Genomic DNA, 25,241 nt, shown 5'->3' with positions numbered 1-25,241 from the left:
CGCCATCTGTAAAAATAAAATTTAGCGTACTGTTTGCCTTGGTAAACACATAATCTAGTGAATATCACTATGGAATTGAAACATTGCCTAGTATTTTAGTAAACGCTTGGTTTCCACTAGGGACGCAACGCAAGGGCTTAACACAACGTAAATGATTTAACCAATCACAATCGCTTGTCATTGGTCAACTCGCTTGGCCGCTCGCGGAACCAAGCTTTAATTCACAAGAGACTATAAAATTCAAATAATCCATCGCTTGTGATTAGTCAAATGATTTGCGTTGCGCTTATATAAGCGCAACGCAAGTCATTTGTCCAATCTTGACGCGATGAATCATCCGAAGTGTCTCTTGTGATTGGTCAACTTACTTCCATTGCGTTTGCGTCAGAGTTAGAACCGAGGCTAGACCTACTATGGTACTACAGTACTAGACCTACTATATGGTACTACAGTACTAGGCCTACTATACAGTACATTGTAACTATTATGACATTGTGCAGTAAAAGGTTACTAATGAAATTCAAATACATGTGAACGTGATAAGCTAAGACGAAAATCCTTCATTAGTCGAATGGAGGGTCATTATCTAAAATGCATCTAATTGAACGAACGAACGACAATTGCTATTATTCGCGAAGGGCAGCGGATACACGACGTTATTATTAACAATAAATGCACCACTTAAAGAAACGTAAATATCACTGTAATTAGCAATTGATATATTTAAACTTTGGATCATAATTTTACACCCAATAAAATATTGTTATACATAAATCTTAACACTTTGTGATATACAGTAATAACATCAATCTAAACAAGGCAATCTAACAACATGATTCTGAGCTCCATCAGTTCCACGCCCTTTAATTAACATTTATGTACAGTATTGTCGGTATTTGTCGCAGTCAGACATAAGATCAAAGGATTGTTAGGAGTTCCTATCTTGGCAAGGCGAGCTCAGTGACCTGTTGTCAGATTGATACATATTCTCTGTCATGCTATATAGTTCATAAATAATCCAAACATGAAATTATTCTTTTATCAATGACCATATGTCACCGATTAGATTGAACCATTTAGGCTTCTTAATTAACCACGGGGAAAATATGTTAGTTCATCATTTCGTATTTCCATTATTCTCCCCTTGTTTTCACACATACATAATTGTCCTATTTAAACGAACTAAGTTCGTTAGGCCTACATATGTGAATGTTATAATGGTTGAAATTGCTGACCTTATGTTAAACTATAACATTTGTTCATGATACTACGACAGTAAATACTATCACGTATCGATCTACACCACGTGGAGTTGTAGTAGCACGAGATGTTTACCAACAAACCGTGAACTATGGTTCCCAAGTAACCGGTTGGCCGTTTGCCGCCAAAAGTAGTCCCGACACTGTATAGCCTAAATAGTTACCGTTGCCCTATAGGCCTACTTATTTCAATTAATGGCTGCCAGCCAAGTAATGTTTCAATTCAACATATTTCAAATAATATAAGGAGCGCCGCTTCACATTTTTATGACGATTTGCTCCGTAGTGATGGCTGTTATACTCTCTGCAGACCTAGTCCTAATTGACGTGGCCTATTATTCGCAGAAAATTACCATCGAGTTTTGTCACAGTTTTAGCATAGGGGATTTTTTTTTTATTCAATAGACAAGATTTATATAAAATTAACTTAAAGCAGTTGTAATTAATTTGTACAATTTCTTTCAAAATGTTGTTTACGTTGGAGATTTATAAACAGTATGTTCACCCGGAAAAGATATATTTCATTACGTCACCATTGGTGAGATTCAAATTAATATTTGTAAACAAATCGGGTTATTCTTTCCTCACAAGGCCAACCCCCCACAAACCGCGTCTACGTTCAATCATTACGGGTCAATATACAGTAGGTAGGCCTACTGTACCAATTTATTTTTCCGTGCACTCGTAAAACAGTTTCGACGTGCATATTTTCAAGGTTAGCCTACATTTGGGGAATCCGTTACCGGTACGTTATTTGTAAACACCATTATAATCAGTCTTGTGATTTTCAAGGAAGACCCCCATGACCGACGCACTCTATTATCTATTAAGTTTTAATTCACTCATAAAACGAATGGGATTTTACCTCATCAATATGTTTTTATGAATAGGCAAATTTCGCACATGAATAAAATATAAAGACATGATTTTGACCGAAAGAAAATAATTGAACCGATGGTCAAAGATCTGATGTCGGTATATGTATGTTCATATTATATTTCGATAGAATATTGAGATGCTTTTTCAAATAATAAAGATAAACACTTTACAATCATCATTCATTTCTGGAATAAAACCATTTCCAAATAAGGTGTTAAAACGATTTTATTTTATATTAATCATTACCGTATTTTTACACCATTATGAATATTTCGCGTTATTAATACAGTATACCAGTATTTTGTTGTCACGATGACGTAGACATATAATGTGTACTTATTGTTACTGACCCGGATTAGGGAAAATCCCCAATTAAGAAATATTCTTTGTTTTTTATTCCAATCTGTGATTATTAAAAGATCCGGTTTTAGTAAATTTACAAAATACGGACTAATATTTACTAATTACCATGCACTTTTTTTAGTAAGCAGAAAGAAGTGTTTCTAGGCCAAATGTTGGAGAAAAAAATGATTGGATTGTAATTGTCATTGGGTAAATATTTATCAGACAAGAATTAAAAGTGTTATAAATCAAAATGTTTATTAATTAAAATGGAATAAATATTTATCTATATTTGCCTTCTCTTCTCATTCTCTCATATTGTCTTTCTTAATCGTCACCCTTGAATTGCTTGTGGACGACGGCGAAGGACCGATAGTTTCCTGACCCCAAAATGCCAGCATAACTTTACAACCCTTAAACTTGCATCCTAACTTGTGTTCGTAAGTGTTCATAAAGGACTAAAATGTGGTAGCCCATGAGTAACTTTAATATATTACGACTACTAATACTATACGCCACCATCACGTCACAGATGATAGGAGGGTGATTCCTATACTTGTCTAACAAATCTTATGTGACGAACGGACGGACGGACGGTGCTACTTACAACTGATTATTTCACGATATTTTACACTACTTGGATTTATATATATTTGATCTGAACTGTTAAAGTTAACAAGGAACTGAAATAAAGGGAAGTAACACATTTTATTACAGAAACCGTTTTTAGACTCAATACTTTTTTAGACCAACATACTGGAATAAACTCCAGTCTACCCTAGAACAAAATCACATGACCTCACTCCCTATGCTAAAGTACAATATTAAAAAGATGATATTTGAAACATTGCTAGCTACTATTGCTACTGCAAAATTGGGGTTGTAAATATTTAGCTTAATATCACTTTGTTGTGTTTGTGTTTTTCTGTTTCAAAATGTCATTTTTTGTTAATGTAATGCGTCCGTATAATATGTTTTATGTTTATGCTTAGGACTACAAAGACAAGCCACTTTGGCTTCTGTGTATCTTAACCCATAAACTTTGTAAAATATTGAATAAATGTTGTTGCACTTAAAAAAATCTTAAAAATACTTGAGCATGTTCTTGCTGAGACAATTATCTTTCGCATGTTATATTTATATTTTGTGGAAAATGTTAAGAAATGTGCCATCGTATGTCATCCACGCTAGACTGTATCATATTATTATGTTGAGCACTATTAATAAACATGGTAATAGGATTGCATACATTCAATTTACGCACACGTATTTGTACGTGCGTTATGCGCAGTTCAAATCTAGTAATGCAGCAGCTTAATAAAAATAACAACGCCCTGTATAGTACGGTAGTCTACCGCGCGTCATTCTGACAGGGAAGAGGTGTGATAGAAAATGGTGACAATGCAAGGGCACAATTTGGGAGTGGTATATATTTATGTTGGGCGTAGTAAAGCAACAGTACCAAGTGTGGGAACACACTAGTGACCTCATTGGTGTACCAGGGTGTTACCGCAAGTACACGAAATATGCAATCCAGAAAAAGCAAGTCATAGTTGAGGCCTATTGAAATCTATTGGTGTGACGTCAAAGTATTGAATAAGATCAATGTAGCGGTCTAAAGTGGGTTTTGTCTGTCAGATAATCAAACAATTCGCTCCAGGTACTACAAACCTTTGAAATACCATCTAGTCTGTTGTCGTAGAAACGACGCATCAAAATAGAAAACAAAGAATGCAGCGTAATTAAGCTAACACTATAGGCCTACTTACTATAGATGTTAAATTTGTACTAGAATGTGAGCAGAACGATATTGTAATTAATAATATACTCAAATATACTCATATAATTAGTAGAGTAGAGTAGGCCTATATAATGAGCTAGATAATGCGTGTATTTCGATCCGGTCCATCGCGTCATGATTGATCAAATTACTTGCGGCGGTGCGCGTTCGATCGTACGTACGTACGTCGTCATTGCGTTGCGTTCAAATGGGAACAACTTTTACGTCATTGTGTTGCGTCAGCGTAATGGGAACCAAGCTACCCGACACGCATTGATAGGGTACAGCAGGCCTACTTGGACTTATTTACATAATGATATTTAGTTCCTGAACAAAATTGATAGTAGGCCAACATTAGGCTGGTATACTCCGTCTATCACCATAAAATCTTTTCCATTTGACTTTGGTAAAATTATCTATCGGTCATCAATGATAAAATTACTTGCGAATTATAGCAGAGAGTAACTTTATAAAAGTTCACGCCCGTGTGTGTTTATCAGATCTTGACCTTACGTGCGCGTAAAACTATGTCTTCATGATAGGTCGAGTTGAGTATACGAAAGTATAAAAAAAAAATTGCAGAATTTACAATGTTATTTTTTTTCAAGTGCGCCCTCTTTCATAATTAAACTATTACTCAACTGTATGTTTAAAATCAGAAAAAAAAAAAAATTGTTTGAAATGGCACGATGAAGAAGAAATAAAAACCAGAATAAAGACTAAGAAATAATTTGACCATGGAGGTAACAAATAAATTTCTTTTTTACCTCTATGATTTGACGGGGTTATAATTATCAATTTTTAAGATTAGCCTACCTATCACGATTAGGCCTAATATAATATGTAATATTAATTATGAATGGAACGTTTGTGACCATTTGCGATATTCTAGCGTAGGGACGAGACCTTGAGTGTGACGCACAATGATACCTTTGCATAGCTGTGATTACTGAGGCCTACAAATGCAAACAAATCAAATTCAATACAGTTATTAATAGATTTTTAACATAATATTGCTATTTGAACGTTGGAACTACGTATGGTAACTACACAATTGTGTGGGCGAGTCGTCGGGTAAATATCCAATCAAGGAATTTGACTATGCACTTTTCCCTTTGAAGCCGGTATGCAGTGATGAGGTTACTAAAGATAGCCGTCAGTAATTCAAACATAAGGGCATGTTAATATTTTAACGTTACCAGCACAAATATGAATTTCCATTGATTGAAGTACAGTTTAAAAAAAAAGCATACCTTTAACAAAAAATACTAATGAGATATATTATTAGACAATTATCTAATTAATATTAATCAATGTACATTATCATATCGTCTGGTATAATGCCTGCATAACATTAATTTATTACTGTATTGTATCAAAAACTGTGTGTAAAATGAACATTTAAACCTAATTAACATTGGTTTTTTAAAAAATTAATTATTTGTTTAAATACGTTCCTTAATATGTAGCATTATATTCAATGCTGAAAATATGAGTGACAAAAAAGAAAATTCCAAAAATTATTCAAAAATTAAATAATATAATAACTCTCGTATTTGTAATTATTAAAGGCGTGCATATTTTCGATAATAAAACTTTGCATTTTCATAATATTTACTTTCAGTTATGATTATTACATCACACAAAATTTTCCATGGTAAAATGTGTAATAAAATTACATTATTATATGACGCATAATCGGGAATTATATAATAAAAATTTGAAATCATTGAATCATCAATATGTTACCTAGTGACTACATTTCCTAATACAACTCTCGAAATCGCCAATGTTTACATCGCAAAATCATAATAAACAGAAACGATACTAGACTCTAATTGGTCAATTACATAATACATATTCATTGCACTCTTTCCTTCAAACGCGTTTAAAATATCTTTATAAGTCTAAGTTAACAAATAAAATAGTGTTTCAAAGATATAAATTACATTGATTATATAATTACAAACACATAAATATCGTTATTTTGTTATGATGAAATATTTAAATATTGTATAACATAGTTTATGTAAGAGTGGGCGGATCGCTAAGGCGGTGACTGCGGATGAATATTTCCACGTGACTTACTTTTAATCTTATGCCGTTACCGTGTCTGAAGCATCAAAACATTGGCCGTTGTAAAGGCGCTTTCCCCCGCGCTATAAATAGAAAAATCTATCGTTGTACGTCAGTTGAATCGCTGTCGCTGTAGTCTTCAGTCGCAAACTTTTTTGCATTCTAATTTGACATAGCAAAATGAACAACATATCAAGGAAAATTACTACACATATACAAGAATTATATTCTATCAACGCAAAAAATATTGGTGAGTATTTCTATTCGAATGGAATTTTATGGGCCTAAATTGAGGAGGAATTTTACTGATTGAATTCGGTCGGGCCGTACCACCGGCATATGAACAGCTGTTTGTTTAGACAGTTTAGGCGCGGTTTTGAAGGTTATGATGAATGGACATTTGTTAAATAATCTGTTTCTTTATTTTACAGTAAAAGAAAAAGAATCGTTCGAAAAGGCGTATCAAGTTGGTCCAGTACTTGGAAGTGGTGGATTTGGTACCGTATATAGTGGTATTAGAAATAAAGACAAATTACCGGTAAGAAAAAAACATTTTGGATACACTTCACTACCCTCTCTACATATACAAGCACAGCCAGGCCCCTCCCTAGCTACATATCGACCAATCATTACTGCAAGGAATGTTTTTGCTCAGACAATTATGATCTTTATTTTTATTTACAGGTTGCTATAAAACATGTTGCAAAAGACAAAGTCACTGATTGGGTCCAGGTATGTACAAAATACTTTTTTTTTTTTTTTAAACAAAATAAAAATTACTTTACTCATTTTTACTGTTGGATGTGTTTTTTTTTTATTGTAATAATAATATTTATTATATTTTATCTTTTCAGGTTGGTGGCCAAAAACTTCCAATAGAAATATGTCTTCTGAAGAAAGTGAGCCACATAAAGGGCTGTATAACCATGTTGGATTATTACGAAAGAGTGGACAGTTTTATCATTGTTATGGAAAAGCCATCTCCAGTAAAAGATTTATTTGACTTTATCACTGAAAATGGAGCACTCACAGAAGACCTATGCCGGGACTTTTTCCAACAAATTGTTGAGACATTTCAACGTTGTCACGATGTTGGTGTCGTACACAGGGACTTAAAAGACGAAAATATTCTCGTCGATATGAAAACTGGTGAACTGAAACTTATAGACTTTGGATCTGGCGCTATCATGCGGGACACAGTATACACAGACTTTGATGGTGGGTACAGTTTTTCTTCTTTTTTAAATTGCCTAAGGGACTCTAATCTTTAAATTCCTAAAGAATGTTTGACAATAGTTTGTTCTAAAATGTGTAAATTCCGTCTATTGTTTAGTTTCATTGAATTCCACACACAGGATAACGAGTTAGAGCTTGGCTGATTTTCAATAGAAATGTCTAAGCACAAGCCATCCCTTACTACTGCACTGTTGGCGGGAAGTGACCTTTACCCTTTTATGACGTGAATTAAAAAAGCTGTTGGATTAGTTGGCTTCAAACCAGCCCACATAATCAGGGAACATTTTCGCCAGTGTAGCGTAGCAAAAAGCTATACAAAACAACCTTATTGCTACACATTTTGAAAATTGTGTAGCAAAAAATACAATACAAAACTATGTTTCTCGACTTAAAAATCAGTTTGATTAGCAATATTGCTAAACAAAATTTTTAAATGAAAATTTTCCCTGATAATATTACTGTAATGTCTACTTCCAAATGTTGGACTATCATAAAACCCACTTCCCGTTGATTTTTGGCAAACTTTAGAATTTGTCTCAGCTGTTGTTGTACCGTCTAAACCAAATCCTTTGGAAAAATGCATGAAACATCAAATGAATTTAATAATGCTGTTTAGTTAATATTAATAAACATCAAATATTTATGTTTTCAATTGATTAATCTTGCAGGTACCAGAGTGTACAGTCCACCTGAATGGATTCGTTTTCACCGGTATCATGGTCGTTCCGCTGCAGTCTGGTCTCTTGGAATTTTACTTTTTGACATGGCTTGCGGTGATATCCCATTTGAAAGAGACGATGAAATCTGCCGTGCTCAACCTCACTTCCGTAGGAGTCTTTCCCCACAATTAAAGAACTTGATCAGATCAATGTTATCTGTACGCCCTTCCCATCGACCCACCTTGCAAGAAATTCTTGAACATCCATGGATGCAAATCGGCCAAAAGGACAATACACCGAGGAAAATGTCTGTCGATGACGACGTCACATGTAGTCAAGACAGTGTTGGATTCAGTCCGTGTAGCAGCGTTGGCTGCAGCCGTGAAAACCTCATTGTTAGCAAAGACTCTGAAAGCCGTTCCAGCACGCCAGAGGCCATGGACACGTTACCTTCCAGTCCCGACCTCACGGACAACGACAGCGATTCTGACGAGGAACATAAATCCCAAAGTTGATGTTAACACTGCGAATTCTTGTTCGTCATTATTTTATATAACTGTCAAGTTGACATAAGAAACTCCAAAGTTATTGCTTTGCAATAACTTCTCAGTTTCTTTATTATGTATTGGCGTCAAATCTGTTGCAATTTTAGTTTCTGTTGTGGGTATAAGACGATGCAAAGAAGCAGATAATTACTCGTAGACATGGGTCTGCGTTAAAACTGGTGCAATATCCTCCTAAATCCCTAACGTTTCCCAGCCACTGTTGGTCCCCCTCCCCTGCCTAAAATACCTGACATCCAACTGTACATATTATATTTAAAATGCCTTGCCATACTTTTACAGCCATTGTCTACAACTATTGTATGGTTGGCTGCCAGGTGTAATGATTTGTTAGGAAATTGAACTGGCTGCCCTAGAGAATTACAAGCATTGTTTTAAGATCGAGGTCATGTAGATTTTTACAAATTTGTCTTGGCTGCATTGTCGGTAAATGTCGTATTAAATGTGTAAACGTGAAATTGTTAAAGGGAATCGATGATGTGACCAAACAACTTGCTATCAAATGACTTCTAGGTATAAACAGAACATTATGTGCTGCATTTTAATGTGATTTTGGGAAAGCAGTTAGACTTGGGCATAATAATAGCATGTGTATATGTATGTAATATTATATAATAAGAATATATCTTATTGAACGACGAGTGTAGGCGATTGGAGAAATTTTAAGTTGACTAAGACAAGTACTGCTAACTCTAAAATCTGTATTATAAATAGTTAAATGTATTTATTTCTCGATTTACTGCAGCAATGAAACTAGTATAAATTAATAATTTATTAAATTGATTACGATTAGATAATAAAATTATGAATCGTGACATATTTGTAATCATATGAATTTTAATCAAACTAGGTTCTTGCTACTAACTTTCTATATTAATTTTTATGGTTATTTATTTGTTTGGCAACTTGAGATTTTTTCTCCAAATGTCTTGTTCTCTTCAGTGAATTTGAATTGTAAAAGAGTTTATTTTTTATATTAAATGTGAATGAATTTAAAAAAATGAATAAAATGGCATGAATATGCTTTGGTTGATAATACTTGGAATTGGAATACTTTTTGTGCTAATAAGTTGCTGATTGGGAGAGAATGTGTGTTAAAGTAAAATGCAAGTTGACAAAAACCTATGATATCCTGTGTGACCATGACTTGTAAAGTTTGCTGTACATCAAAAGTACGTTCCTAGACAGACGGGATGTAACACAGGAAAGAAGACATGGTTTAATTAAGATCCTACGAACACGTTCACAAGTTTCCTTGAATAGAATCGCAATTTAAACTTCTTACAGTATAACAAACGAAGTGGATTCAATAAAGAAATGTTAATTCTAATCAAAATACTGGCATATAATTTATGTATACATATTTCAACAGAAGCAAAGGAATATAATCTGGTATCTTAATGTTTAAAATATTAACAGAAGCAAATCAAACATACACTGTATAAGGAACAATGTCGCATCTATAATTTAATCCTTTCCATTTTAATTACAATATCGTTGTGCCAAAATCAAGCCATCCTGTCGACGGACATAAACAGCGAAAAACATAAAACCACATTCAAATTAATCGTTCAATTTAATATTGCTGAATGAACATAATTATTTCAATGTGCCTTAATTCAACCGATATTCCTCAGTGCATAGACAAAACTCACGAATATATATGGATTCTCTAGATCGCGTTCCGATGAAGATCTGTCGACGTTACTGTATAATATATAACGAAGATACGAACTGAATGTGACGAACGCACGCTCACACAAGGGGAAAACCCTATTATCATTTCAACGCGTCCCATGTTGTCACGTGTCCATCCGCAGTGTTAGTTAACCATAGAAATATTAATATCTCTATGACTTAACGTCATCGTATCGTGGTACAGTACACAACTACTATTTTCCACGAGGATTAGTCTGACTCGGTTAGAATTTACACTTGTAAAAACAGTAAGATAAGTTCCTTTAGGCAAATCTGATTATAGGTATGTTCGTGACCCATCATCGAACTATCCACGGTGAAGATTAAACCAGGCATGATATAAACCCCCATTCAGGCTTCATTGTGTAGGCCACAATACTCAATTCTAATCGGGCATAAGTATTGCGCATTTGCCCAGAAAATGGAAACTATTTTGAGGCACGATTTTAGCCTTGGGAATTGAAAAGCGTCTATTTTCGCGCCGACGGTTCCCACGATATAGCAATCCACACCCAGAAATGAAATTAGCCTAAATATGGTACGAATAAGTGTGCAGATATGCGGCAGGAATGCATTTGTGTCTACCACCTCCACAAATATCATTACAGGTACTATAAAATCAATGGATAGCAATACAATAATTTTTGGATCACTTTTCAGACAGATAGGCCTATACAATGGTGCAACTAAACAAAACAGAGAGCGAGTCTGAAATTCATTTGAAAATAAATACTTTATTAATATTAGGATCAGAAAAAACTCTTTAGAAAAAAAGGTTTTTATTATTATTGTTATTTATTTATCAGAAACAGCTAGCCATACTGTAATAGTCCGAACCAATAAACACAACATAATACACATTAAACTACATGATTTCTATCTATCTATTATGACATTATCAACATACAGTAAAGACTAAACCGTAGATAAGAAGAACTCCTCCGTTGGGACACTCCTATTCTGCTGGAGACATTTCGCTGTTAGACGAATGAGGAATAAGGACATGATGTTTTAACATTAAACAGAATCTCTATTCAATTACATACACCTTAATTAAGGGACTTCTTACGTCCCGAATGGGAGAATACACACTTTTAGATAGACACACACACTTAGTATAACCTATGGCCTACATAATAATTAATATAATATAATAAATTTAGGTTTACGATACTACGATACGATACTGCTAAAAGCAGGTAATAACGACAGATTATAGTAATCATGGGGGTGCACCTGAAACAAAGATTGCGTGTGTAAAATTGGATGCGGGACAAAGGCATACTACACGCTTATTGTCCGTTTATACCAGTCCACTGGGCCTACCCTTTGTTCCACTTACCGAAGGTCATTCCAATAGTCTTTGTCAACGCGGCTTGCTTTTTTTTTTTAAATACAAGAAGGTATGCCTACTGTAGGCTATACCTCGTGGCAGAGGTCGTAGGCGTATGGTATCTTTTTTACTGGTGGGCTCATAAAATAATATATCTAGTAATATTATATAGTGGGATTAATTTCGATAAATTAAGGGAGGTCTGGGCAACTAAGTAGTCTAAATATACAACACTCTACCCGCAAAATAATGAAAAAACGTGTAGAGTACCCAGACAGGCTAAGTATTGGGTTTATGGACAGACATTTATATTTAAGACCAGAAATATAATTAAATGCTGTTAAAATACTATAGTTTCAAATTTTGTCCTATATTAAGAAGCAGTTCGTGCACTATAGATAGGCCTATGGTACTCGCCACCCCGGAAAACGATAACGCCCTTTATATTATTAGGCCTAGTTCAGTCAAATAAGTCAAAAACGCCATTGAAAAAAAATCAGCTAGTAAAAACTGGGATAGACTGGATTAAAACGTAATAAACAGCCATGCAAAATCAGCCGTCCACGTGTGAAACATGTGCAATAACCCAGGCCGGGAAACAAACTTTTACAACCGGTCCGGAAGGACACCCCTGTCACATCCTGAATATGGGTAAAGATAATACTGCCCGGGACTGTTCTGGGCAGCTTACTATCAGTTTCGGGGCGGGACAGACAGGCCAATAATTCACATGACCCGAACTAAATATATTTTTTTTCTAAATTTTGTCGGTTATTGTATCACCAATTTCAACCTCCTAAGCATGTACTCTCACACGAAAAGCCAGGGGCTTATTTCCTTTCTTGGTAGGACAACCCATGCAGCTTTAACATACACAATCATGGAGCCATCGCCTCAATATAGGCCTAAATTCCTTACTTGTTCTGTACTATCTTTCTTTATATAGTGAATCATAGAACCAACAAATTATTTTCCTTAAAGAACGGAAGTTATAAATTATTATATTATAGTCCCATGCATGCAGCATGCAACGTGATTTGTCTGTGGCGGGGATTATGTGGTCTTATTGCTGAATCTCTTGTCACGTTTATTCATAGGCACCTCGTGGTACCATGGCTGGTGGTAGGCCTAATCATTATCAGTAGATTTTGAGGTAGGCGCGTACATCTCCTTGGGGTAGGTTTATAGTTATACGTATACGGTAATTTGAGCAACCTCTATTATAATACGGGGACGCTCATTCAGGGTCAGTTTTCGGTGCGTTCCATTAGTGTATCAACGAATATGCCATGATACTGGGCATATGCAATATTATGGAGATACAGTAGTATACAAATATCGGGTGATTTGAAGCCTCGTGGTTTTGAAAACTCATTTACAGCGTGCTGGAAACCCCGCGCGTTATTACATAATATATAGTTCATTTTATGCTAAATACATTATTGCATTATTTCCTTCCGAAACCAATTTATAATCTTTCGCAAATACAATACAATGCGTCGCATACCATGATTGGGTGTACCCGATACGGTACTGCACTGTACCAATACCGACCTTAACAATATAATGCCGTAGAAATAAGCTTCGCTCCGGGTGTGCTACCAATCGGGAATGGCACAGTATTTCGATTATGGAAGTGGCCCAAGATTACAAAAGACCGGGCTAGGCTAGAAACTCACTGGTACGAACAAGAAAGAGTGAAATTACACTCTTCCCTCTTGTGTTTTTTTTTAAATAAAAATCACTACAAGAAATGTCATCAGCATCATCAACCCTGTCCAAATTACAATACAACCTCCATTAAGTGAACATCATCGGGACCCAACAAAGTGGCTTCTTATAATACTAAATAGGGGTTCACTGAATATGGATATCCTGGAGATAGGGGATGACACTTTATATCGTATAAAACATATTTTATTCGTTTCAAGGAGAAAGTGTTCCTTAGTAAGAGTCTCTTGAGTAGGAGGGGCTCTACTTTATTAATTTCAAATCAACTGAACAATACAATGGGAGTACGGGCTATGTATCATAAATTAAGTGTGTGTATGAAGAGTCGAGTACGGGCTATGTATCATAAATTAAGTGTGTCTATTCACTGCAGCACTGTCTTCCCTCAATCAAAATATTGCAATATACCGTATTTTGTTGGTCCCAGTGAAATTGTTGTATGGTATAGGCCTATATTGAAAATCGTATAGAATCCCAACATTTTATAATTACCCACGCGACAACAAGTGTTAATTAGCTCGCTTACATAATGATTGATTGATTGACTGATTGACACTGTCGCAGAAACAAACAAGTATTCACCCAATGACTTGGATGTTACATAACGTACACGTATACCTCGTTTAATATGACCAGGTCTTTCTTATTCCCTGATATGACCATAGAACTATAATATAATTCCATGATATGACAAAGCAATTGACATATACCGTATGGTTGGAGAAAGGTGCTTTGCGATTAAACCATTCTTAAAGAATAAATAAGTACCCGTATTATGTGTAAGTGCTGGTTGTTAAATGCCTTCTTTTATTATTAATAATATATTCTTATCAGCTGAAGTTGTATAACACCTAGGCCTAATTATGTTCTTGTTGGGGGGAAAATAGAAAGGGTAGGTCCGGTAACAAAAGAAGTCCTCTTCTCACTTTAGAAAATCTGAGCTAGTGCTTAATAATGGTATTTAGAAACGAAGGCTGAATATACGCTGTTAATATTGAAGATGTGAACAGAACAGCTAACTTTATTATGCGTATTGGAACCTGAACGCCGCACATAAACCTCCATCAATATCGCATCGCGTGTTATAGCCTAGACCTGACGACACTAACTTTATATACTAATATTAAGGCATGAACGTAAGTTTCTTCCCCCACCCCACAAACAAAATCAACTTGCTTTGCAGGGCTCTACTAAACGCAGGTCAAATAACTTAAACGTAAGCATCGCGTTGTTTTATAGCCTGATATATGACGGCATGCCTACGGCCTACTTCGAGCTTATCCCGATATTTCCTTTAGAATTTGACCTTATTATAGAACCTGGCATTGGCAACAGTTTAACAGACACGAGTCAAATGCGTGAACACGAGAACAATGATAGAAAATAAATATTAAATCAATTATTATGAACTCCGACTTTTCTTATCAGGAAACTTGGTATGTGGATCTATCGTTAATCAATTATGCGGAACGGTTTTATCTCGTGACAAATTGAGAAATCTGATTTTTGATAAGGAACAATTGATTTAGGATCTATATAGTTACATAAGTATACCAGATCACACTGGGTGTCATCTGTCAAGAGGTCAATATACACATGCCTTGATCACTCGCCTTGATAGGGTTAAGAACAGTTTATTCTTCAGCTTCTTACCGTAGAACTTATTAAGGGTACACCTTTGGGACAAAACAAAGTTTTCCCTAATAGGAGTGTCCCATAATGGGGGGGGGGGGGGGGGTCCATAATGGGGGGAAACTGCACTGTTCCGTTTGTTTCACGGCAAAGTTTCCCCTCAATAAGGGTGTCTACCGAATAGGGGTGTCCCATAATGGGGGGTCCATAATGGGGGGAAACTGCACTGTTCCGTTTGTTTCACGGCAAAGTGTCCCCTCAATAAGGGTGTCTACCGAATAGGGGTGTCCCATAATGGGGGGTCCATAATGGGGGGAAACTGCACTGTTAAGTATAAATTATTTTCACGTAAGAAACCAGTCATTAAAAACCAAGAAAGCAATCAACCGAAATATTAAGAGTGAAGTGAGCATTCATTCATTCATTCATTCATTCGGTCAAAATCAACATACAATACATGATTACATAACAATGTTACAATACAGAAAGTTAAAACTTGAGATTCACAATTAAAAAGAAAGAAAAAATGTTATAAACAATCTAAAAAAATGCAAATGTCTAAAATGATGGTTAAAAAATGGTTTTAAAAAGGTTTAAAAATGGCATAAAAAAAGCATTAAAACAGAATACCATACCGTTCAGTACCATAGTTAAAAAGTCATAAAAAATACAAGTTATTAAAAAGACAATAGAATATTAAAAAGCGTTCAGTTAAAAAGTTAGCAGCAGAATAAAGTTAACAAATAGCACAGACAGGCCGACACACTCCGAGATAATTATTATTAAATTAATTATTCATAATAATACAGTCTTTGCTCCGTGGTTCACCCTGTAACATTTTACATGGTAAACCAGCATATTAGGCCATCGCCATTTGTGGGTAAATGAAAATTTAAATCTTTTGATACTCAATTTCCTTGCATTGTACTGTTTATAAAGTTCTTGTGAAGGTTACAGTAACGGTAACCATCCAATCCAACAGGATATTCGCCTGATGTTCTCATGACCGAAATCACCGATGACGTCAGCATTACGGATCCTGATCCAAACTTGGACAGAATACGGGGTTAAGTACCGCCGTATTGTACTGTATATTTCTTGTAAAGACCAATTATTAAAATACAAGCCGGAAAATCAACAAATATTAATGTGTGGAGAGGTAGTGAAAGGCACTGATGTTTCGTAGAAGTTAATAATAATAGTTAATACAAAACATTATCCGGTTTGACTATAAGCATAATACCGTTAAACGTGTATTACTATAATACTGTTGCATATATATCATTACAATTCTACTGTGGTGTCATCATATTGTACAGTAACCCATTCTCTGGAACACCCATATTCAGAGGACACCTGTATTCAGGGGTTACACTGCTATTAAGGGATCACTTTGTGAAATGAACGAGGGGGAAATACTAATATTAACTAATTAATTAATACTAATAAAAATAGTTTTAATACTATGGTCAACTCCTACGTCACTCTAGTAAGAAGATTCTGGCTAAAGAATAAATGAAAATTAGGCTATACATCTTAACTATCACTATTGTACAGCCATCCCCACCCAGGGGACAATTTCTTTGGTCCTGATGGTGTCCCATTGAGGAGTACCGTATGGTATCCAACTGTTAACATCCACTGTTATGTTCCCATAATACAGTGTAGTAAACTCGGCGACAACTATCGGATAAACTGTTTTATGGAACGTTAACTGGTTTTTGACACCTGTAAAACGTTTTGACACCTGTACAGCGCGATAAAAAAACGATACTGGCTTCGCATTGCCACCTTCGCATCCGAACAAATAGTGGAGACACGGCCGCACAAAATCGTTAACCAATAACACTATAACAGACAACTATTGATATAGGACCATATGTTCTTTTTCCTATTCGGCTTACAATAGTCAATGTATTATATTTAGAATTGTCAGCGTGTGTACACAGGCTATGGTTTTCTAAAAATAGCCGTTGTCGTGCAGAGAAAGTCAAAAATCACGTAACATTATTTTCGGCTACTATTGCTATTGTTACAAAAACCGGAATTGACAACCAAGTCGATTGATTTTACGTCAGGTTGTGTATGTTCATTTGTATACACAAAAGAACGAAGTAAAATTCATCTCTGAGTTAACAAAAAAAATGTAGTGATAGTAGAAGAATCATAGGCCAATTCACGGTATAGTAATCAAGTTATGTTACAGTGTGTCACATATATCACAATATGTAACGCCCTTTTCATGGACCATAAACATCAGAGAGCTGTTAACTAATCTAATTAACAACTCCCTGCCTTAACGTAACAAAATAAGGCGTCACATATGATACATATATGACAATGTATTATAGAATATTCCTATGATACTGATAGTGATAGTTTTTCTCTATAGTAGCATCCATCGATTCAATATTCCAATCGGATTAACGCAACACGAAGTATTAATATCATACAATAGGCCTATCGTAGCATCATATACAATACAATCTATTAATAACGTTATATGATATAATTTAATCCATTTACTATATTAATAATATTAGATCTGTGTTAAACATAGTACTCCATATTATATTAAATGAATTCAATTTATTTCCCCATGCAATATCTTAAGCATAGGCCCCGGCATAGGCACAAGAGATCGGTCTACGAAATGATTTCAAGGAATTTGTAAAAAAAAAACGGGAAACGGAAGACATCATCCAGTCAGAAAAGAAGAAAAGAGGAACTAATAGGAATGAAGGAACGCTACCAACAATGTCTCAACGATCGATAACCAATCAGAGATTTTGAAATACTACGCGCTGACGTCATCAGAGGAGGATACTAAGTGCTACAGATGATGATGCAGGAATGATAATAATCACTTTTTTCTTGGCATATTGCCAATGTACGTCGGTCATATAATGACTGACTGGTCTGGTGCATCTAATTAGTAAATTGTAATTTCGACACGAGCTAGAAATACTTAGGCCTAATCGTTGGCAAGCTAAACGCACTAAGTAATCATAATATATTATATAATAATAATCGTCGACGTTTACATAACACAATTACTTAATTTTGAAATTAATATTTCGCCTGTAGGGTTTCCCCTTCCATACAGAAGACATCGGAACAGACAATAATGATGATTAGGCCAACAATAACATTTAAAGCCATGGCAGTTTTACCGTTTTCATACTACCATGCTATTTTGTTAAAATAAGATAGTAAAATCGTACCATGAACCAGGGAGAGATATTTCACAACAAACCAAACAGAGCTTAGAAAATACAAAAACATAAATTGGCATAATTAAAATGTTATATCAAATTCGGGATCAAATAACAATTTCCTTGAAATCAAACGTATACAATATACAAATGATCACAAAATATTAATTATGCAATTATATAAGCGTTTATATCACCGTCTGTTCAATATGGCTAAAAATGATGGAGCTCTGACGTCATCCTGCGTCACTTGCGCTCATTTATACGCTTGTTCTAATTTGCATTAGTATCGGTAATCGATCAAAATGCTAAAAATAGATGGCTGCTGTTGCAAATAGCTTTACGTGTACACTACTACTACTGCCATCTGATACGTGTGTAGGCCTACATTGTCAACATAAGGTCTACAGTCAGTTAATAATAATATTAGTTTTTGTTTTTGGGCCCTATAACCTATTATTAATTACATTATACGCTGGGCGCGCATCCACTACGGTACCATTCCTTTGTGCGCCGCCCCACCCAATGAATCCCCAAAGCTTACTGTGGGCTGGGACCTACCCTCCGACCTCACCAGATAATACGAGTCTTCCCTAATCTCTCTCAATAGGTTGTGGAAACAATTTTGAGGATGATATACATGGTGTTTTTAGTGATGTGGAAACACAACTTTACTATTTTTGGTCTTAAATTTTAAAAGGAAACATGGACTCAATAAATTTACAGGAGACATAACACATATGTTCATAAGTGACATGCCAAATACTATAAAACACTCCTATCCTACACAACATAACTCAAATGTTATATGTATCGACAGGTGAACCAAAGGAGAACACTAAATGAAGGATGAATCCCCTCCCTCGTAAAAAAACAAAACACCAACAACATCACAACTTTCATCATAACATTAACCTCATAAGACCTTTCACAGAAGGTGTAACACAATGCAGTTGATATACAACCACACCTACACAACATAGCTGCCTACGTAACATCCATCAACGTTCAATGCCATCAGAAGAAAAGTAGAATTCTCTACATACACCTACTCATTGACTTGCTGATTAACCTACCCACCGACGGCCTAGATTTCTAGTTAACATCGCTTGTTAAAGCCTAAACAATTGTGAATGTGCGAAAGGTTATTTGCCGTGCGTGGTTGTAATACGAATCATGACAAATTACACTAAAACTTGGATTGAAAATTAAGATGAATCAAGATGGAGGAGGACGCTTGCACAGTTTGTGTGGGTGTATACATTAACCCGATTGCAAATGTACAATAATATTCATATAATTACCAAATTTCTTTGAAATCAATTTGTAAGAAAGACTATCATCTTTTCTCGCCTCAGTTAGCTATATTGGATAATGGGAAAAAGTAATGAAACCTAAACATTATTTTTATATCTTGACATGATTATTTAAGAATTTCTATCCATTTTATTTATTATATATTTAAAGTATAACAAGTAATTAAATATTCGGAATATTCCTCTCAACGTTTATAAATTATCGTTTATTTCAGCTTACTGCAAGGCAGGTTTGAGTTGCTTTCTTTCTATTCCGTGCAAAACACAAAAACCTTATTTTCAAAAACTGCTCCAAAGACGTTTAAATTCTGAAAAACAATTTTGCATTAGCCTTTCTGGTGTTACCGTATATTATATCTTAAATGTTAAAAGTTACCTTTAATTTGAACTCTTGCACCAGGATTAATCAGATTTAACAAATAAATATTGATATTTGATCGTTTCCACCTGCGAAACCTACACTTGAACAAACAAACATATTCAAAGTACATCGTATATCTACTTTTGGCCATATTTATAATCTAATATAGGCCTATTACAAAGAAAGGTTTAATTCGATGTAAGTCTCGACTCGGTGACAAGTAAGTTAGCCCTACATTCTCTTTTATTTATTATTAGGCCTAAATTTGGGATTTATTTTTGTAAACAAAATCTACTCGGGTAGTAACTCCGATTAAAGGCATTGTTTCTTGTATGATTTGGGTAGAGGTTGAATTGGAGGAAGGTTGTGGATGGGGATGTTCGCTTATTAATATTAGTTCAATTTTGTTATTAGTTTGTTCTTTTTGTTGCAGTATATCCTGATTGATGGCGCGATTGTTCTCTACTCCATTTTGCCTTTAAATTCGTGGGAGACAGAAACAACTTCTACTTTAATCTAGACCAATATTTTAAATAAAAACTTGTTATCAATTTGATATTTTTCCGGCCTTAATGTAGACAAAACCAACGAGGCACGTTTTGTGTAAGTATCATATTCGAATAAAATCCAATTATCATGCATACAATAATTTTTTAATTTGATATGTGATTATGACCAGTCCTGCGACTGAGCGCATTAATTACTTGACCTTACGTTGACCCATTGTAATTTTCACCTTTACGGATCCGTAAAGGATGTCATGTCTGTCAGTAAATGAAGCATGAATCAGTTCGTCGTTTCCTAATTTGGTACGAAGAAGATGATGAAGATCGAATTGTAATTAGCATTTATCGCATCATGTCGCGCATTGCTTCTGCTGATGAATATTTATTGTATATCCTGTATATTTTTACCTTCTTATAAATTGTCATTTTTACTAAAGTAGGCCTTACCAAACCATGTTTTAATTGGAACAAAATAATGGTACAATACTATACCACAAATACTTAAAAGGTAAGAAAGGAAACACGGAATTATGAGTTTGGGTGTGACTATCATTATTAATCTTTACTCACCAATAGAAACTTGGAGCAAACAAAAATAGCTTTCGCTATTTGAGTGTTTGCCTCATACTAAAAAAATATATCTATATATAGTCGGAAGGGTCCACGGGAACTATAATTTTGTAAAAACGTAAAAATCACTACAACATGTCAAAAACGTTTATTAGGTTTTTCAAAAATTAGGCATACTTTAATAACTGATTGGGAAAGACAACTACGTGGGACTGTATCGTCGTACCATTCTGGACGACAATGGTCCTTGAATGAATGACGATGAGTTCCGAATTAGAAACCCTACACGAAAAGTGGGTCAAATTTAACGTTGAACCCCAGTCTTGCAATGAGGCATGGCATGTGCATCAACTGACTGCTACATTCAGGAAAGCAGTCCAGTCTAAAACAGATGGCATCCGGTGACGGACAGATACAAACTTGTGCTTTTCTTGTAATGAATTTCATTGCAACAAGACCAATCATTTGCATAATTATCCGAGTTGGATAAAAACTCAATAACGTCTACACAATCATTGAGTAGATTTAGTATGCAGGTGAGGGGATGATGCGTCGATTCAAAAAATGTTATTCCCGCCTTTGTTGGACGCGACGCGTCTTTTACAAATCAAGTCTTAAAGGATTCTTCCCACGGAATCTAGCGTATGAATAAAGTAAGCCTATACGATTGAAACAAATATTTGACATTCCAGACTACCTGCCCTTTTACTAGTCGTCGTTAACACTGCAATCGATAGTCTGCCGACTTCACAAACGGCGGGAAAATTTACTTTGGTAGTTTCCTTGACCCGACAAGTTGTCTGGGTCGCTGCGACGAACCTACCTCAAGTGCACGCTTCGGAGTGATTTGCTTTTATAATGAATTACTAACATCGACAAAGATTTTCGAACCCTAAAGCGGTGTAAATTCCCCGCAGGAGGGCCAGACACGCGTTTTTGGTTATCCGCAACGAAGTTGCAGGATAACCTCTTGTGATTGTACGAAATCATTCTGTATGATTTTTGTGTAACGCTTTTCTCTAAAACTCGCAAACATAACATTTCGGTAACTATCTTAACATATTGACATTTACGTAACGTCGTCAAGCGAAGCTTTTCATGACGTTTACAATTGCGCAACGTGACTTACGCGCGATTTAACGATTTTGTCGTATTTAACATAGCTCGACAACCAAATAACATTTCAACTTGAAACTTTGCAAAAGTTTAATTTATATCATGCGCTAACTTTCTGTTGAAAAAAAATTCCGTGTTTTACACAAAGTTACGCGCGCACGCGCATTTAAAATTTCAAAATGCGCAAAATTAATTTCTAATCAACTTTCTACGCGTTTCATGTCGTTTTAAGCATGTCAAAAATTCCCACGCGTGCGCACATTTTTACGTGTGCGGTGCGCACGTAGCATTGAAAACGTATTTTTTTCGCGTGATTTATGTTTTTCCAGCCTTTTCTAGAAATTTTACCAAATTTTAAACAATTTCGACTTAAAGATACGTCATACGAGCACGTCGAATTGGACAATTTGCGCGCGTTTTTTATGAAAAGGTTAAAAAATTCGTTTAAAATATGCCTTTTTTTAAACAGTCGTAATTTCTAAACTAGACGGTCAAATTTTTGTGGATGACATATTCTAGAAGTAAATGAGTTGTAGATATCGGATCAGGTATTAATATGGCTAACCGGACATTGTGACGTCATCGTATGGCCACGCGAATATAAAATTTAGGATTTTTGTATCTTTCGTCATAGCTCATCACATTGAATAGAGCGCATCTCCACTTATCCGTTTTCCATTTTCACCCCGATTTTGATATTGTCTAGGTCAATCAACTATCTTTCGCATGAGTTAAAAATATTTTAATTTTTTTGACGTCATCATGCCTAAAAATTTTAATCACGTGTGGCATCAATTTCATCTTTACAGTAAATTTTAAGCTGTTATAGCTCGTAAAAATAAAATGCGATAATCACGATTAAAACTTTTTCTGGAAGCTATTGGATTGTAGATACGAAATTATGTAAAAATGTTGCCAATCGGATGTTGTGACGTCATCATATGGCCAGTTAAATAAAAAAGGTCGTATTTTCATCTTTTGCGTCATAATTCATTACATTTAAAAGAGCGCGCATCAATATTTCACGTATTCAAATTTCTCCTACACGCTAATACGTTGTTGCTGAGATAATTTCCTTTCGGAATTGCTACCTTCGCGTTTCATTTTAAAACCGTCAACATGTTAAAAATTGCAATAAATAGCGGGTCCCGTAATTTCACCTATTCTACACTGTATGTGATATGGATACAGATTATACTGTGTATACTATATATGAATTTAAATAATAAAATTCAGCAATAACAACATATCATATTCTTCAGTTCAGGTCATAATGCCAACGTGAACACTTCCTTTTGTCCTCAACCTATCCCCTTAATGTTAATGTTGCACCACTTGCGCGGCGGATAACCAAACTCGTCAAAGTGACGAGTTACATGTCTAGTTATTTTATGAATTCTTTGTTCCAGTTCTGTCTTTTATGGTTCTTACAAAATTCGCTTTAAATCACGAGTAGTATTTAACCGCAATGTAATGGCGGGAACCAACGCGGTACCTCCTGTGAAATTAGTAAAAAGCCTTGGTATCAACAAAGACATTAAACCATTATGTAAAAAATGTTAATGGCAACCGCGGTACCTCCTTGTAGATTAGGAGATGGCCTTAAAATATTTGCCAAGACCTTGATAAAACATAATTTAAACAAAAACGGAGTTGTCTCGAAAGTACAAACTATTTTGGGCCTTACATCATCCCACTCATGATATTGGGGTTGATGTGGTGATATTATTACATAAATGTCCATCCAAACTCAGACCACAATAGTTGCTTTATAGCTGTGTCTGCACATATCATTTGAACAATATAAATGCATAATTGCAAACGCTTACTGTTACAAATAGTATAGTAGATACGGTAAATTTGAATGAGCTTATGAGCTGCTATATCTGTATACTTACACCAGTTGTACAGACAAGCCATTAAAATATTTAGTTTCCTTTCCACGGAGTAATAACTTATAAAGTGGGTCTTGTCTGGAAATTGCTAATAACAAAGTGCAAAGGGTCAACAAGATACAATAAAACAACTACAATATAGCATGCATGCTCCACATATCAATACAGAAAAATAATAAAACATTTTAATATTCGATGTTTATTGATTTTCGCCGCAAGAAAGGCAGATAATATGACATAGTTAATCATCAACTCTCAACGTTCATGTATCCTTTTCATCAGTGATAGCTGACTGAACATCCAGTGTGCTTTAGTATGCACCAGCCTCAGTATGTATGATGTATTGCTTTAAAACAACATTGACAGTTCCACAATGTTCACCTTCATCTTTCATCTGGGGTCACCTTCTTAGGAGTTCACACACCTTTGATAGCTTACTGAACATCCATCCAGTGTGCTTTAGTGTGCACCAGCCTCAGAATCCAGTGTGCACCAGCCTCAGAATCCAGTGTGCACCAGCCTCAGTATGTATGACATGTTGTTTATATAACCAACATTCACAGTACCAATGTTCACCTTCATCTTTCATCTGGGGTTGCCTTCTTAAGTGTTCACACATCCATCAATAGCTTACTGAACATCCAGCGTGCTTTAGTGTGTACCAGCCTCAGCATCCAGTTTGCTTTAGTGTGCACCAGCCTCAGTATGCATGACATGTTGCTTATATAACCAACATTGACAGTACCAATGTTCACCTTCATCTTTCATCTGGGGTCGCCTTCTTAAAAGTTCACACATCCTTTTCATTGATAGCTTAGTCATTTTTTTAAGTAAACTATTTCCTTTCAACATTTTCACATAAAGTGAAATAAATACAGTGAAACATAATGCACATTATTAACCTAGCAAAGTAAGGCTGAGTTGCTAATTAGCATAGATCTACTTTAATTCTATTTATCTAGTTTTTAATGTAGTGCCAAAAGGCACTACATTAAAAAGAAAGAACCAGTTCAGATGTTATTCTTAAATTTTAGTGAGTAGCATCATTTGAAAAAATGTATTTTTTCTTTCTTA

The 25,241-nt window shown here is 35.2% G+C and overlaps 2 protein-coding genes across 3 annotated transcripts in view; one reads left to right on the top strand and one right to left on the bottom strand.

Annotated features, from left to right (window-relative positions):
* LOC140059576 (N-alpha-acetyltransferase daf-31-like) overlaps positions 1-25,241 on the bottom strand; it is a 163,672-nt gene that overhangs the window by 8,952 nt on the left and 129,479 nt on the right. The window lies entirely within an intron of this gene.
* Positions 6,420-9,832, top strand: LOC140058473 (serine/threonine-protein kinase pim-1-like). Its single transcript, XM_072104095.1, has 5 exons — positions 6,420-6,586; positions 6,768-6,874; positions 7,021-7,068; positions 7,191-7,554; positions 8,241-9,832. Exons 1-5 carry the CDS (start codon positions 6,517-6,519, stop codon positions 8,744-8,746), a joined length of 1,095 nt encoding a protein of 364 aa, XP_071960196.1. The 5' UTR covers positions 6,420-6,516; the 3' UTR covers positions 8,747-9,832.

Source organism: Antedon mediterranea, chromosome 9, assembly GCF_964355755.1.
Source record: "Antedon mediterranea chromosome 9, ecAntMedi1.1, whole genome shotgun sequence".
NCBI classification, from domain to species: Eukaryota; Metazoa; Echinodermata; class Crinoidea; order Comatulida; family Antedonidae; genus Antedon; species Antedon mediterranea.
This window is presented reverse-complemented; position numbering and strand designations above follow the sequence as displayed.

What these genes read in the sequence shown, in the direction of transcription:
- LOC140058473 (XM_072104095.1), top strand. Translation starts at nt 6,517, where the DNA reads ATGAACAACATATCAAGGAAAATTACTACACATATACAAGAATTATAT. An exon ending in TATCAACGCAAAAAATATTG is followed by an intron (nt 6,587 to 6,767) that starts GTGAGTATTTCT and finishes TTTATTTTACAG; the next exon opens with TAAAAGAAAAAGAATCGTTC. An exon ending in AAGTCACTGATTGGGTCCAG is followed by an intron (nt 7,069 to 7,190) that starts GTATGTACAAAA and finishes TTATCTTTTCAG; the next exon opens with GTTGGTGGCCAAAAACTTCC.